The 16,544-nt window shown below is 42.1% G+C and overlaps 2 protein-coding genes across 7 annotated transcripts in view; both read right to left on the reverse strand.

Moving 5' to 3' along the window:
* Positions 1-482: 482 nt before the first annotated feature.
* LOC109903000 (ADP-ribosylation factor-like protein 6) lies at positions 483-3,324 on the reverse strand. 6 transcript variants are annotated; one of them, XM_031803226.1, is made up of 9 exons: positions 2,911-3,324; positions 2,603-2,650; positions 2,389-2,450; positions 2,189-2,257; positions 1,879-1,973; positions 1,634-1,763; positions 1,458-1,513; positions 1,255-1,267; positions 483-976 (listed from the first exon to the last, which is right to left on the reverse strand). In XM_031803226.1, exons 1-9 carry the CDS (start codon positions 3,031-3,033, stop codon positions 943-945), a joined length of 630 nt encoding a protein of 209 aa, XP_031659086.1. In that variant the 5' UTR covers positions 3,034-3,324; the 3' UTR covers positions 483-942. The 6 variants fall into 6 exon arrangements, with proteins under 6 accessions (XP_031659086.1, XP_031659085.1, XP_031659101.1 ...); XM_031803225.1 differs by having other exon boundaries at positions 2,597-2,650; positions 2,911-3,323; XM_031803241.1 differs by lacking the exon at positions 1,255-1,267 and having other exon boundaries at positions 2,911-3,323.
* Positions 3,325-9,934: 6,610 nt separating this feature from the next.
* The window catches only part of LOC109904675 (ephrin type-A receptor 6-like), a 247,547-nt gene continuing 240,937 nt past the window's right edge, over positions 9,935-16,544 (reverse strand). Inside the window, exons 16-18 of the mRNA XM_031798682.1 lie at positions 14,503-14,696; positions 14,230-14,379; positions 9,935-11,984 (exon numbers count right to left, since the gene is read on the reverse strand). Of these exons, the coding sequence (XP_031654542.1) occupies positions 11,870-11,984; positions 14,230-14,379; positions 14,503-14,696 (459 nt within the window). The 3' untranslated portion in view covers positions 9,935-11,869. The remainder of the gene's footprint in view (positions 11,985-14,229; positions 14,380-14,502; positions 14,697-16,544) is intronic.

The following is a 16,544-nucleotide window of genomic DNA, read 5'->3' on the forward strand; positions in this document are numbered from 1 at the left end:
ACATTCTCCTCCCTCATGTGGTATCCTTCCTGCAGGCTCATCCTGACATGACTGTCCAGCATGAGAATGCTGATTGTCTGCAAGACAGGAATGTCAGTGTTCTGCCATGGCCAGCGAAGAGCCCGGATCTCAATCCCATTGAGCGTGTCTGGGACCTGTTGGATCGGAGGGTGAGGGCTAATGCCATTCCCCCCAGAAATGTCCGGGAACTTGCAGGTGCCTTGGTGGAAGAGTGGGGTAACATCTCACAGCAAGAACTGCCAAATGTGGTGCAGTTCATGAGGAGGAGATGCACTGCACTATTTAATGCATCTGGTGGCCACACCAGATACTGACTGTTACTTTTGATTTTGACCCCCTTTGTTCAGGGACACATTATTCCATTTCTGTTAGTCACATGTCTGTGGAACCTGTTCAGTTTATGTCTCAGTTGTTGAAAATTATGTATTTACACATGTTAAGTTTGCTGAAAATAAATGCAGTTGACAGTGAGAGGACATTTATTTTTTTGCTGAGTTTATGTCTGAAAAACAGTCAGCACATTAAATGGCATAAAAAAACAAGCATTAAGTACAGCTCAGAAATGTAGAGGGTAAAAATGTTACAACAGAATAAATTAATCATATCTTTCCACATTCAGACAGCACAGTTACACACCACGTGCTGTAACACTGAATAACACACAAACAATCTCGGAGGGTAGTTTCTACACTGCAACAAGCTGTTCAGCAACACTTCACATCAACACTTTACAACAGTATCATACAGCAGGCATCATGACAGAGTAACAAATAGAAAGAGGAAACAAGTGATTCCCTTGCACCGTATAAATAGTGACATCAGATAACCAAAGACACACCCAGTTGGAGGAGCCATGTTGTAGTCACTGAGGCCTCTCTCTTCTCCCCATCACGATCCTTCTTCATAAGCATTTCATCCATTTTATTTCATCAAGTCTTCATTGTTTTGATATGATCTGTTTATAAAGATATGGACATTTCATGAGATTAAAGTTAAAACGAACAGCCTGAACAATAAGACCTGAAGTTCCACAAAACACCTATAACAGTACGGCACTAGAGAGTTAAGAATAGGGGAGTTTAATCATCATTACCCATATGTCAACATTATACCATAATTGCAGTGTTTAAGACTAAATACAGTCTCCCCTGTTCCTAACTAATCAACATCCATCTGTACTTCACCAAGTACACCACAGTGACATAAACTAATGTGAGTTCACATAATACTTACTGTGCAATTTGCTCTATGGGTAAGGTGGAACAAAACAGAATAATTCACTATTGGTGTCAAAATTACATTACAAAAAGTAATTTACACACACACACACACACACACACACACACACACACACACACACACACACACACACACACACACACACACACACACACACACACACACACACACACACACACACACACACAGTACTGTACCTTGTAGCCAGTCCACCCCCTCCAGTAGACCCTCTCCTTTTACAGCATTACTGGCACTAAAACAGATGGACAGAAGCTAGTAACCTATCCCAATATCACTGTATGTGTCTGTACCTTCTTGTGTGTGTGTGTGTGTGTGTGTGTGTGTGTGAGACTAGGATAGAGTTGTGTCTTACCATATATGCCAGGGTTTGTCCTTGATGTTTTCCAGACAGAGCAGCTGAGAGACTTTGACTAAAGACATGGCTTCTCTCAGGTCACTCTTATTAGCAAAGAACAGCACTGGCAACCTCCTGCTGCGGATGTCTGGAGGGAGCAGGAATGCAGGAGAACAGGTGAAAAAACAGTTGGCTCTCTGTCTGTCTGCCCCCCCCCCCCCTTCCTTTCTCTCCCCCTCTCTCTCTTGCTCTCAATCTCTGACCTTGGTGATTGAGAAGAGTATCCAGCTCCTCTTTGGCAACGACCATTCGTAATTTATCTCCACTATCGATGACAAATATGATGGCGTGACTCTCTCTGTGGACACAGGAAACAGGATAAACAACACTGAATCTGATCTCTACATCACTAATAACTACTACTTGGAGACGGGGGGTAAGGTTGTGTAACCATTAAAACTGCTCTACAGGCAATACTTGATTACTCTAAGATCAGAGGTAAGGCACCACAGGCTCAACATGTGTTATCACATGAGGCAGTTTTAGATAAACATTGCCGGTGTAAAGTCTTACTTGTAGTAATGTTCCCATAGGTTTCTATATCTGCTCTGACCAGACATGTCAAACACTGTGAAGGACAAACTTTGTAGAGACACAACATACATGTTACCGATCAACATACACAATAGAATAAGTATCAAATAATATCATTCTTATTACTATCATCTGGTTCACTAAGTTAAACAACGTTTACATAAGAAGTAAATTACTACCTTGAACTCTTGAATTTTTCTATGTTGAAGCCAATAGTTGGGACAATGTCTTGTGTCTGGGTCTGTAATACACACAGAGACAGAGACACAGGCACACGCAGGCACGCGCGCACACACACACACACACAATAACAAACACAGACAAAAAAACAGTAACTTAACTTTGTCAAAATATATGGTAAAATAGGGTGAAATAGGCTGTACTGACCTTTACCTGACTAACATGTTTCCAGTCGTCTGAGAGTGGGCCAAATAAGCTTTGCTGAAAACAAGCAATCGGTGGATGATTGCAGTGCAATCGATGCGATGACACTCACAGCTCTTATACATTAGCAACATCTCTGTCTCAGCTAACTCTCAATATAGTGTATAAAACTCCGTCTCTTTCCACTGACAGCTTTCCACTGACAGGCCCGCGCGCGGCTACAGTAGGACATCACATCAACAAGTTACAATTTACAGCGCAATCAAATACATAAGTCAATGGCCTATATTATAGTTGGGCCATGTCAGTGGACTTACATTACTGGGTTTGAGTTGATTGATGATGGTCGTTTTCCCGCTGTTGTCCAGTCCCAAACACAACACGTTCACTTCTTTCTTCTTCAGCCCCAGCCATCCCGACAGTTTATCTAACAGGCCCATGTGTCCCACTTAAAACATTTGATCCTAAGGTTAACTGTATTTGGTACAGGATACCTACTCCCTCGAGATATCGTCGAACGTTTCTACCATTTCTCGCCGCAATTTAGTTTAACATATTAAAATAGAATGTTGCCGTGGATATAAGGACAAGGTAACAGCAGCAGGTTGGCTGTCCTGGCTTGGAATAAGCCTATTAGAGTGAATTAATGCTCTTGAACCTCCTCGTGACCTGCTTCGCAATACGGGGTGACTCTGAGATGGACATGCGATAATGTTAATTTCATGCTCATTACATACATACCTACAGAAGCCAAATTACAGTCATGCGTTATTCTTTACAGTGCACTGTAATAGCCATACACTTGGTGCTTTTGGAATTTAAATTTTGTCCAAACAAAATAGTATTAGCCTATACACAAAAACACGAGTTGATTAATATGAATAAATTAACAAACATCATGACAATAGCAGAACAGGACTTTTCCCCTTTGCTTCATCCATAGTTGATAAATTACTCACAGGTAGGTAGTAAATAACATGTTGAAATCCTTCACCTCTGCACTAATAATGCACGGTCCAACACCGCCATCGTCTGGCCAGTATTAACAAGTTCACCTGAAATATATCCTCCAAACACTTGTGGACACCGGTGGTATTCTTTTAATAAAGTCGGTAAATAATAGCATCTGCTCTCTGGTTGATAATTGTACTTTATAGCAGAGTCTTTAAGATTGACATCAAAAGGAAAAGATGCTGATGAAGATCTTTTTTTACCCACTTGGAAATCCACAAGGTTGATTTGATTTTGGAGAAATCTTTATATATCAATTCTTTATAAATCAATGATTGTTATACAAAAATGTAAACAAACTTTCCATGTTTTTGTTTTGATAAAGGCTACTAATTAGACACTAGCACCTATTCGAAGCACCTATTTATCATTATCAGCCTGGACGGAGCCTTTACTATTGGGAGGCACCTAGGTTCCCTTAGCAGCATGTATGAGTTTTATCCTTACCAGCCTGGGGGGAGCCTTTATTATACACCAGCCTGGGAGGCAACTAGTTATCCTTATCAGCCTGCAAGGCACCTATTTATCCTTACCAGCCTAGGAGGCACCTATTTATCCTTAACCAGCCTGGAATGAACCTTTATTATACACCAGCCTGAGAGGAACCTTTATTATACACCAGCCTGGGAGGAACCTTTATTATACACCAGCCTGAGAGGAACCTTTATTATACACCAGCCTGAGAGGAACCTTTTTTATACACCAGCCTGAGAGGAACCTTTATTATACACCACACTGGGAGGAACCTTTATTATACACCAGCCTGGGAGGAACCTTTATTATACACCAGCCTGAGAGGAACCTTTATTATACACCAGCCTGAGAGGAACCTTTATTATACACCACACTGGGAGGAACCTTTATTATACACCAGCCTGGGAGGAACCTTTATTATACACCAGCCTGAGAGGAACCTTTATTATACACCAGCCTGAGAGGAACCTTTATTATACACCAGCCTGGGAGGAACCTTTATTCTACACCAGCCTGAGAGGAACCTTTATTCTACACCAGCCTGAGAGGAACCTTTATTATACACCAGCCTGAGAGGAACCTTTATTATACACCAGCCTGAGAGGAACCTTTATTATACACCAGCCTGAGAGGAACCTTTATTATACACCAGCCTGAGAGGAACCTTTATTATACACCAGCCTGGGAGGAACCTTTATTATACACCAGCCTGGGAGGAACCTTTATTATACACCAGCCTGAGAGGAAGCTTTATTATACACCAGCCTGGGAGGAACCTTTATTATACACCAGCCTAAGAGGAACCTTTATTATACACCAGCCTGGGAGGAACCTTTATTATACACCAGCCTGAGAGGAACCTTTATTATACACCAGCCTGGGAGGAACCTTTATTATACACCAGCCTGGGAGGAACCTCTATTATACACCAGCCTGGGAGGAACCTTTATTATACACCAGCCTGGGAGGAACCTTTATTATACACCAGCCTGAGAGGAACCTTTATTATACACCAGCCTGGGAGGAACCTTTATTATACACCAGCCTGAGAGGAACCTTTATTATACACCAGCCTGAGAGGAACCTTTATTATACACCACACTGGGAGGAACCTTTATTATACACCAGCCTGGGAGGAACCTTTATTATACACCAGCCTGAGAGGAACCTTTATTATACACCAGCCTGAGAGGAACCTTTATTATACACCAGCCTGGGAGGAACCTTTATTATACACCAGCCTGGGAGGAACCTTTATTATACACCAGCCTGGGAGGAACCTTTATTATACACCAGCCTGGGAGGAACCTTTATTATACACCAGCCTGAGAGGAACCTTTATTATACACCAGCCTGGGAGGAACCTTTATTATACACCAGCCTGGGAGGAACCTTTATTATACACCAGCCTGAGAGGAACCTTTATTATACACCAGCCTGAGAGGAACCTTTATTATACACCAGCCTGGGAGGAACCTTTATTATACACCAGCCTGGGAGGAACCTTTATTCTACACCAGCCTGGGAGGAACCTTTATTATACACCAGCCTGGGAGGAACCTTTATTATACACCAGCCTGGGAGGAACCTTTATTAAACACCAGCCTGAGAGGAACCTTTATTATACACCAGCCTGGGAGGAACCTTTATTATACACCAGCCTGGGAGGAACCTTTATTATACACCAGCCTGAAAGGAACCTTTATTATACACCAGCCTGGGAGGAACCTTTATTATACACCAGCCTGGGAGGCAACTAGTTATCCTTATCAGCCTGCAAGGCACCTATTTATCCTTACCAGCCTAGGAGGCACCTATTTATCCTTACCAGCCTGGAAGGAACCTTTATTATACACCAGCCTGGGAGGCAACTAGTTATCCTTATCAGCCTGCAAGGCACCTATTTATCCTTACCAGCCTAGGAGGCACCTATTTATCCTTAACCAGCCTGGAAGGAACCTTTATTATACACCACACTGGGAGGAACCTTTATTATACACCAGCCTGAGAGGAACCTTTATTATACACCAGCCTGGGGGGAACCTTTATTATACACCAGCCTGGGAGGAACCTTTATTATACACCAGCATGAGAGGAACCTTTATTATACACCAGCCTGGGAGGAACCTTTATTATACACCAGCCTGGGAGGAACCTTTATTATACACCAGCCTGGGAGGAACCTTTATTATACACCAGCCTGAGAGGAACCTTTAATATACACCAGCCTGGGAGGAACCTTTATTATACACCAGCCTGAGAGGAACCTTTATTATACACCAGCCTGGGAGGAACCTTTATTATACACCAGCCTGGGAGGAACCTTTATTATACACCAGCCTGGGAGGAACCTTTATTATACACCAGCCTGAGAGGAACCTTTATTATACACCAGCCTGGGAGGAACCTTTATTATACACCAGCCTGAGAGGAACCTTTATTATACACCAGCCTGGGAGGAACCTTTATTATACACCAGCCTGAGAGGAACCTTTATTATACACCAGCCTGAGAGGAACCTTTATTATACACCAGCCTGGGAGGAACCTTTATTCTACACCACACTGGGAGGAACCTTTATTATACACCAGCCTGAGAGGAACCTTTATTCTACACCACACTGGGAGGAACCTTTATTATACACCACACTGGGAGGAACCTTTATTATACACCACACTGGGAGGAACCTTTATTATACACCAGCCTGAGAGGAACCTTTATTCTACACCACACTGGGAGGAACCTTTAATATACACCACACTGGGAGGAACCTTTATTATACACCACACTGGGAGGAACCTTTATTCTACACCACACTGGGAGGAACCTTTATTATACACCAGCCTGAGAGGAACCTTTATTATACACCAGCCTGGGAGGAACCTTTATTATACACCAGCCTGGGAGGAACCTTTATTATACACCAGCCTGGGAGGAACCTTTATTATACACCAGCCTGGGAGGAACCTTTATTATACACCAGCCTGAGAGGAACCTTTATTATACACCAGCCTGAGAGGAACCTTTATTATACACCAGCCTGAGAGGAACCTTTATTATACACCAGCCTGGGAGGAACCTTTATTATACACCAGCCTGGGAGGAACCTTTATTCTACACCAGCCTGGGAGGAACCTTTATTATACACCAGCCTGAGAGGAACCTTTATTATACACCAGCCTGAGAGGAACCTTTATTATACACCAGCCTGAGAGGAACCTTTATTATACACCAGCCTGCGAGGAACCTTTATTATACACCAGCCTGAGAGGAACCTTTATTATACACCAGCCTGAGAGGAACCTTTATTATACACAAGCTGAGAGGAACCATTATTATACACCAGCCTGGGAGGAACCTTTATTATACACCAGCCTGAGAGGAACCTTTATTCTACACCACACTGGGAGGAACCTTTATTATACACCACACTGGGAGGAACCTTTATTATACACCACACTGGGAGGAACCTTTATTATACACCACACTGGGAGGAACCTTTATTATACACCACACTGGGAGGAACCTTTATTCTACACCAGCCTGGGAGGAACCTTTATTATACACCAGCCTGGGAGGAACCTTTATTATACACCAGCCTGGGAGGAACCTTTATTATACACCAGCCTGAGAGGAACCTTTATTATACACCAGCCTGGGAGGAACCTTTATTATACACCAGCCTGGGAGGAACCTTTATTATACACCAGCCTGGGAGGAACCTTTATTATACACCAGCCTGAGAGGAACCTTTATTATACACCAGCCTGGGAGGAACCTTTATTATACACCAGCCTGAAAGGAACCTTTATTATACACCAGCCTGGGAGGAACCTTTATTATACACCAGCCTGGGAGGCAACTAGTTATCCTTATCAGCCTGCAAGGCACCTATTTATCCTTACCAGCCTAGGAGGCACCTATTTATCCTTACCAGCCTGGAAGGAACCTTTATTATACACCACACTGGGAGGAACCTTTATTATACACCAGCCTGAGAGGAACCTTTATTATACACCAGCCTGGGAGGAACCTTTATTATACACCAGCCTGGGAGGAACCTTTATTATACACCAGCCTGAGAGGAACCTTTATTCTACACCAGCCTGGGAGGAACCTTTATTATACACCAGCCTGGGAGGAACCTTTATTATACACCAGCCTGAGAGGAACCTTTATTATACACCAGCCTGGGAGGAATCTTTATTCTACACCAGCCTGGGAGGAACCTTTATTCTACACCAGCCTGGGAGGAACCTTTATTATACACCAGCCTGAGAGGAACCTTTATTCTACACCAGCCTGGGAGGAACCTTTATTATACACCAGCCTGGGAGGAACCTTTATTATACACCAGCCTGAGAGGAACCTTTATTATACACCAGCCTGGGAGGAATCTTTATTCTACACCAGCCTGGGAGGAACCTTTATTCTACACCAGCCTGGGAGGAACCTTTATTATACACCAGCCTGAGAGGAACCTTTATTATACACCAGCCTGGGAGGAACCTTTATTATACACCAGCCTGGGAGGAACCTTTATTATACACCAGCCTGAGAGGAACCTTTATTATACACCAGCCTGAGAGGAACCTTTATTATACACCAGCCTGAGAGGAACCTTTATTATACACCAGCCTGAGAGGAACCTTTATTATACACCAGCCTGAGAGGAACCTTTATTCTACACCACACTGGGAGGAACCTTTATTATACACCAGCCTGAGAGGAACCTTTATTATACACCAGCCTGAGAGGAACCTTTATTATACACCAGCCTGGGAGGAACCTTTATTATACACCAGCCTGAGAGGAACCTTTATTATACACCAGCCTGAGAGGAACCTTTATTATACACCAGCCTGGGAGGAACCTTTATTATACACCAGCCTGGGAGGAACCTTTATTCTACACCAGCCTGAGAGGAACCTTTATTATACACCAGCCTGAGAGGAACCTTTATTATACACCAGCCTGAGAGGAACCTTTATTATACACCAGCCTGGGAGGAACCTTTATTATACACCAGCCTGAGAGGAACCTTTATTATACACCAGCCTGGGAGGAACCTTTATTCTACACCAGCCTGGGAGGAACCTTTATTATACACCAGCCTGAGAGGAACCTTTATTATACACCAGCCTGAGAGGAACCTTTATTATACACCAGCCTGAGAGGAACCTTTATTATACACCAGCCTGGGAGGAATCTATTCATCCTTACCAGCCTGCGATTGTGTTAGTTAGATGAATATGCAGCTTGCTATATTAGCCCATTGGTCTGGAGAAAATAGCTAGCTAAGCAGTTAGTGAAAGTAGCAGCTGTACTTGCTGCATTAGGTAGTTAGATTTAAAACATTAGCTAAATAGCCAGCAAGTTAATTTAGCTCCTTTAAAAAGGTAACTAACCAGCAAAGCAGTTTAGCAAATCTACAGTATATGTCAGCCTGTATCATTAGGAAATAGTCTAGCCATTTCAGTGTTTTTGGATGCCATGTGCTTACCTTTTTTATGTGCTAGCTGTGAATGTCACTGTGGAAAATGGTTATTATTGCTGGAGCGGGCTTGCACGTTTGCTACTGTATTTGAATTTGATTGGCTGATGTGGAAGAATGGGAGTAGTTGCTTAAACAAGGGCTGCCTCACAGGCTGCTTTGAGGGCAAAAAAAGTACCTTGTGCCACTGGCAGACACAAGACTTCCAGCCATGTTCAACCAGATACTCTTCTCATGGGGAGTCATAGTTTGATGGAACAGTACCGGGGGAGGCATCATCTAATAGAACAGCTCCATTAAACAATGCATCAGAACACACTTTACATGCAATGAAACAGTCAGTCATAAAAAGACTACTTCTAACCACCAGAACTGTTCTTTATTTGCAAATAAATATCCCCTTTAAACTGCGTCTTACAGTGTGCAAGATCTACCACGTCTCTCTGGAAATGATAGAAAAATAAAATACAAGAATTATAAGTATACTTGTACTTTGTACAAAAGAGCATTCTCCCGTTGCTCAGCAGTAAGACATGCTAAACAGCCTGATCTAATCTCTCCTTCCAGGAGGAGGGAAGTGTGTGTGTTTGTGTGTGTGTCCTCCCCTCTGAGGGACACCTGAACGCTCTGTCTGTGAACAGCTGCTGGACAGGTGAGCTCCATTTAGAAGTTGTTCCTGATCCACAGATCTAGGATCAGCTTAGCGTACCTCAATTATTACCTCAACCATTAGGGGGTAAAATATTCAACTGATGTTAGATCAGTGTCTGGGGGCAAATTCCTCCTACTCTGTACAGCAGTGAAGGCTGGTTGGAGGAGTTATAGGAGGACTGGCTCATTGTAATGGTTGGAATGGAGTAAAATGTGGTTCCAAGTATGTTTTATACCGCTCCATTGATTCCATTCCAGTGAGCCCGTCCTCCTATAGCTCCTCCCACCAGCCTCCACTGCCGTACAGGCTCCTCAGGTACACTCCTGCTCCAGAACATACTGAACATCCAGAACATATTGTAGGTGTGTGTGACCGACTGGGTTTGAACCTGGGTCGTCTGTGCTCCACAAGACTATGTTAGCCTGCCAAGTTAAAGCCGAAGCATTAGCTAACGCAAGTCTTCAAGTTTCAGGCATGTGTTTTTTGTGGTTCACCGAACCACCTGCGTTAGTGTGGATCTGGAGAGGCTCATGGGTTATTATAATGCTGTTGAGGGCCTTCTAGAGACAAAGAGATATTACTCTGGTGTTGCTGTCTCTATGTGTCTGTCAACCTGCAGAATATACCTCTGTCTCTCTCTATCTTGGAATACACGTGAGTCTTGACCACAAAAAACACATAATGAAACCAACTACTGTATGCCCAACAGCCTTGAGTCCCCCTCATACTACATACTGTACATTGTTTTCCAACAACTTCCATAAGTCTTTAGTATTGCCAGACCGCCCTGTGTAGTTGGCATGTTAACATGTTACACAGTCTGTTGAGGTTTGCTGACAATCTGCTCTCAATGTCTGTAGGTCCATAAGAGAGTATCATTTATTTATTTATCTCTTATCTTAGTTACTGAGACGACTGCATATATTGCTGATTTGGATAAATGGTAAATAAAGAGATAACATCCAGATTTACTAGGGCGCTCACATACAGGACTGCACATATATAAATATTACTTTAGGATTATAATCGATAAATTGTCTATACACTTAAAACATTCAGAAATCCTCTGCACTTCAAAAACTGTCTCTTCGTTTTCTTCAAGTATTAGCATACCCAGATACTCTGGAGAGGTTAAATAATGTAACAAGAATACCTTATGATGACGCTTACTTATCAAACTCCAAAATAATTCACATCATATTATTTAAGGACAATCCTTTTGATTGCTCATCTGTTAGCAGCTACATCATGGTCACAAAAACATGGAGAGAAAATGTACATTCCCAAGTCTACAGCACTACTGTATAATAAGTAGTGATGCTGCAACAAGGCATACACTCCCCAGTCTACAGTTCTACTGTATAATAAGTAGTGATGCTGCAACAAGGCATACATTCCCCAGGGGGAGCCAGGGGCAGTGTGTCTCTCAGAGTCCTGTCTCTGCTGTTCTGTCTCTGGCTGAAGCAGGTTCAGGTGTACAAAACAGTCTGGCTTTATTGAGGTTCTGCATTGAGGTCCAAATGTGTGGTAGTCTGTCTGAGAGAGGCCTCCAGGCTGAGACGGTCTGTCTGTCTGTCTGTCTGTCTGAGGGGTGAAGACTGAGGCACAGGCTGTGGCTGTCTGTCCGTCTGTCTGTTCTAAGGTCTCATACATGGAAGCCCTTCTCCTGTTGGTGTAGTAGCTGCAGTCGGAGGGTCTGTATGCTGCTGACGATCCTCCTCTGGTGGCCAATCAACACCACCCCGGTCCTCCGCACGTCTCTAGGGGGAGAGAGAAGACACACACACACACACACACACACATACACACGACAGACACACACACACACACACACACACACACACACACACACACACACACACACACACACACACACACACACACACACACACACACACACACACACACACACACACACACACAAAATCGGTTAAGGGAAATTGTTGGGTTCACTTAAGGATAAGGAAGGATAACATTGGGAGGCAGTTCCAGAGTAATGTTTAGTTGAAGTTAGAGTAACATTAGGGTAATGTTTAGTTGAAGTTAGAGTAACATTAGGGTAATGTTTAGTTGAAGTTAGAGTAACATTAGGGTAATGTTCAGTTGAAGTTAGAGTAACATTAGGGTAATGTTTAGTTGAAGTTAGAGTAACATTAGGGTAATGTTTAGTTGAAGTTAGAGTAACATTAGGGTAATGTTTAGTTGAAGTTAGAGTAACATCAGGGTAATGCTTAGTTGAAGTTAGAGTAACATTAGGGTAATGTTTAGTTGAAGTTAGAGTAACATTAGGGTAATGTTTAGTTGAAGTTAGAGTAACATTAGGGTAATGTTTAGTTGAAGTTAGAGTAACATTAGGGTAATGTTTAGTTGAAGTTAGAGTAACATTAGGGTAATGTTTAGTTGAAGTTAGAGTAACATTAGGGTAATGTTTAGTTGAAGTTAGAGTAACATTAGGGCAATGTTTAGTTGAAGTTAGAGTAACATTAGGGCAATGTTTAGTTGAATTTAGAGTAACATTAGGGTAATGTTTAGTTGAAGTTAGAGTAACATTAGGGTAATGTTTAGTTGAAGTTAGAGTAACATTAGGGTAATGTTTAGTTGAAGTTAGAGTAACATTAGGGTAATGTTTAGTTGATGTTAGAGTAACATTAGGGTAATGTTTAGTTGAAGTTAGAGTAACATTAGGGTAATGTTTAGTTGAAGTTAGAGTAACATTAGGGTAATGTTTAGTTGAAGTTAGAGTAACATCAGGGTAATGTTTAGTTGAAGTTAGAGTAACATTAGGGTAATGTTTAGTTGAAGTTAGAGTAACATTAGGGTAATGTTTAGTTGAAGTTAGAGTAACATTAGGGTAATGTTTAGTTGTAGTTAGAGTAACATTAGGGTAATGTTTAGTTGAAGTTAGAGTAACATTAGGGTAATGTTTAGTTGAAGTTAGAGTAACATTAGGGTAATGTTTAGTTGAAGTTAGAGTAACATTAGGGTAATGTTTAGTTGAAGTTAGAGTAACATTAGGGTAATGTTTAGTTGAAGTTAGAGTAACATTAGGGTAATGTTTAGTTGAAGTTAGAGTAACATTAGGGTGATGTTTAGTTGAAGTTAGAGTAACATTAGGGCAATGTTTAGTTGAATTTAGAGTAACATTAGGGTAATGTTTAGTTGAAGTTAGAGTAACATTAGGGTAATGTTTAGTTGAAGTTAGAGTAACATTAGGGTAATGTTCAGTTGAAGTTAGAGTAACATTAGGGTCATGTTTAGTTGAAGTTAGAGTAACATTAGGGTAATGTTTAGTTGATGTTAGAGTAACATTAGGGTAATGTTTAGTTGAAGTTAGAGTAACATTAGGGTAATGTTTAGTTGAAGTTAGAGTAACATTAGGGTAATGTTTAGTTGAAGTTAGAGTAACATTAGGGTAATGTTTAGTTGAAGTTAGAGTAACATTAGGGTCATGTTTAGTTGAAGTTAGAGTAACATTAGGGTAATTTTCAGTTGAAGTTAGAGTAACATTAGGGTAATGTTTAGTTGAAGTTAGAGTCACATTAGGGTAATGTTTAGTTGAAGTTAGAGTAACATTAGGGTAATGTTTAGTTGAAGTTAGAGTAACATTAGGGTAATGTTTAGTTGAAGTTAGAGTAACACCAGGGTAATGTTTAGTTGAAGTTAGAGTAACAGAGTAATGTTTAGTTGAAGTTAGAGTAACATTAGGGTAATGTTTAGTTGAAGTTAGAGTAACATTAGGGTGATGTTTAGTTGAAGTTAGAGTAACATTAGGGTAATGTTTAGTTGAAGTTAGAGTAACATTAGGGTAATGTTTAGTTGAAGTTAGAGTAACATTAGGGTAATGTTTAGTTGAAGTTAGAGTAACATTAGGGTAATGTTTAGTTGAAGTTAGAGTAACATCAGGGTAATGTTTAGTTGAAGTTAGAGTAACATTAGGGTAATGTTTAGTTGAAGTTAGAGTAACATCAGAGTAATGTTTAAGATAGTGAATAGTCCTCCACTCACTCAATGCTCATCTGGGCCACAGAGTCCAGTGTGCTGAATCCTGCTGCCACAAAGCTGCTCTTGTATTGGCTCATCTTGATGGAATCCAGCCAATCCCCGATGGAGATGAACATGGGGTAGTCCACCACCTCTCCTGGGGACTCTGCTAGACTGATAGATGGATCAAACAAAATAGAATATAATAAGAACTAAAAACGTTCACTTGCAAGTGAAATTAGTGCATCAGTAGCTCTGGATAAGAGCGTCTGTTAAATGAAATGAATGTAATTGTACCCCTGTATATCTTCCACCAGGGCCAGCAGGCTGCTGGGGTTCCTGATCAGCTTATCCAGGAAGGAGACCACATCAGTGAACTTGGGCCTCTGGCTCCTCTCCTTCTGCCAGCAGTGTAGCATCAGCTGGTGTAGAACCACGGGGCAGCCCATAGGAGCAGGGAGACGGTAGCCCTCCTCTATGGACAGGATCACCTAGGGGTGGATGAAGGGAGAGAGTCATTACACACACTCTTCGCTTCATGTCATCCAGCCATTATGTCTCTACAACACCAGTATTATCTGAGCTACAGTAAGCATGTCTCTAGGGTGTGTTAGAGGGACTGTGTGAATATAACAGCCACTACAGCTAGCCTGTAGCCTTGATGTCTTCTCTGAGCCCTGACGGGTGAGGCAGGATGGGGCTGAGGGGTGAGGAGGGAGTGAGGAAGGGGTGAGGAGGCAGAGACAGCAGAAGTCAAGGATTGGCGGTGGCGTTTGTCTTGGAAAGCACTTCTAAGCAATTCCCCAGCATCACAAATCCCCATGAAGCTAGGGGCTGTGTGTGTATGCCATGTGAGGTGCTGATAGGGATTACCAAGGAGCTTTCACACTCCACAGGGAGACGGGACGAATCCCCTCCATCTATCCTACAATTGACCGGAGACCGTGAGGTCACTCAGACAGGGTCTGAATCCACAACTTTTAAACCCCTTCGTTGGCCAGTGGCTCTCTCTCTCCCTTCACATCTCCCTCAGTATGTCTGTCTTTCTGTCTCTCCGTCTACACTGCAATCTCAAAGCTTCAGAGCAAAACACTCCACAGAAACGGCCAACTGCTTTCTTCTGGAAAATGGGAAGTCCAAGATGGACAACGGTGGAGTTGTTGGGGCTGTATTTCTAGACCTGAGGAAAGCTTTTGATACTGTTAACCATGAGGTTCTCATCACAAAACTGTCCAAGTTCAACTTTTCCCCTGATGCCTTGAGATGGATGAAATCATACCTTGAAGGCAGAACCCAGTGTATCAGAGTGATTAATGAGCTTTAATGAGCTCAAGTTGGTATCCGATTTCATGTACCTTGGCATCTTACTTGATTCCAACCTCTCTTTTAACCTCTTGGATTTAGGGGGTGCTATTTTAATTTTTGGATGAAAAACGTTCCCGTTTTAAACAAGATATTTTGTCACGAAAAGATGCTCGACTATGCATATAATTGATAGCTTTGGAAAGAAGACACTCTGACATTTCCAAAACTGCAAAGATATTGTCTGTGAGTGCCACAGAACTGATATTACAGGCGACACCCAGATAAAAATCCAACCAGGAAGTGCCGCATTTTTTGAAACCGAACTCATGCTAATGACTCCTTATATGGCTGTGAATGAGCTACGAATGAGCTTACGTTTCCACGTATTCCCCAAGGTGTCTACAGCATTGTGACGTCTTTTTAGGCATTTCCATTGAAGAATGGCTGTAAGGGACCATATATAGCATGTGGTCACATGGTGTCTCCCGCAGAAAATCTCGCGTAAAATACTGAGGTAGCCATTTTTCCAATCGCTTCTTATGAGAAACCAATTGCCTCGACGGATATATTATCGAATATAGATGTTAAAAACACATTGAGGATGGATGTTTCTCTGTCTGCATGCTACGTGTTGCTTGCTCTATGATCTCTGTCTGCATGCTACGTGTTGCTTGTTAAATGTTTCTCTGTCTGCGTGCTACGTGTTGCTTGTTATATGTTTCTCTGTCTGCGTGCTACGTGTTGCTTGTTATGTTTTTCTGTCTGCGTGCTACGTGTTGCTTGTTATATGTTGCTTTGTCTGTGTGCTAAGTGTTGCTTGTTCTATGTTGCTCTGTCTGTGTGCTACGTGTTGCTTGTTCTATGTTTCTCAGTCTGCATGCTACATGTTGCTTGTTCTATTGTCTCTGTCTGCATGCTACGTGTTGCTTGTTCTATGTTTATCTGTCTGCATGCTACATGTTGCTTGTTCTATGTTTATCTGTCTGTGTGCTACATGTTGCTTGTTCTATGTCCTCTGTCTGCATGCTACGTGT

Source organism: Oncorhynchus kisutch, linkage group LG2 (genome assembly GCF_002021735.2).
Source record: "Oncorhynchus kisutch isolate 150728-3 linkage group LG2, Okis_V2, whole genome shotgun sequence".
Taxonomy (NCBI): domain Eukaryota; kingdom Metazoa; phylum Chordata; class Actinopteri; order Salmoniformes; family Salmonidae; genus Oncorhynchus; species Oncorhynchus kisutch.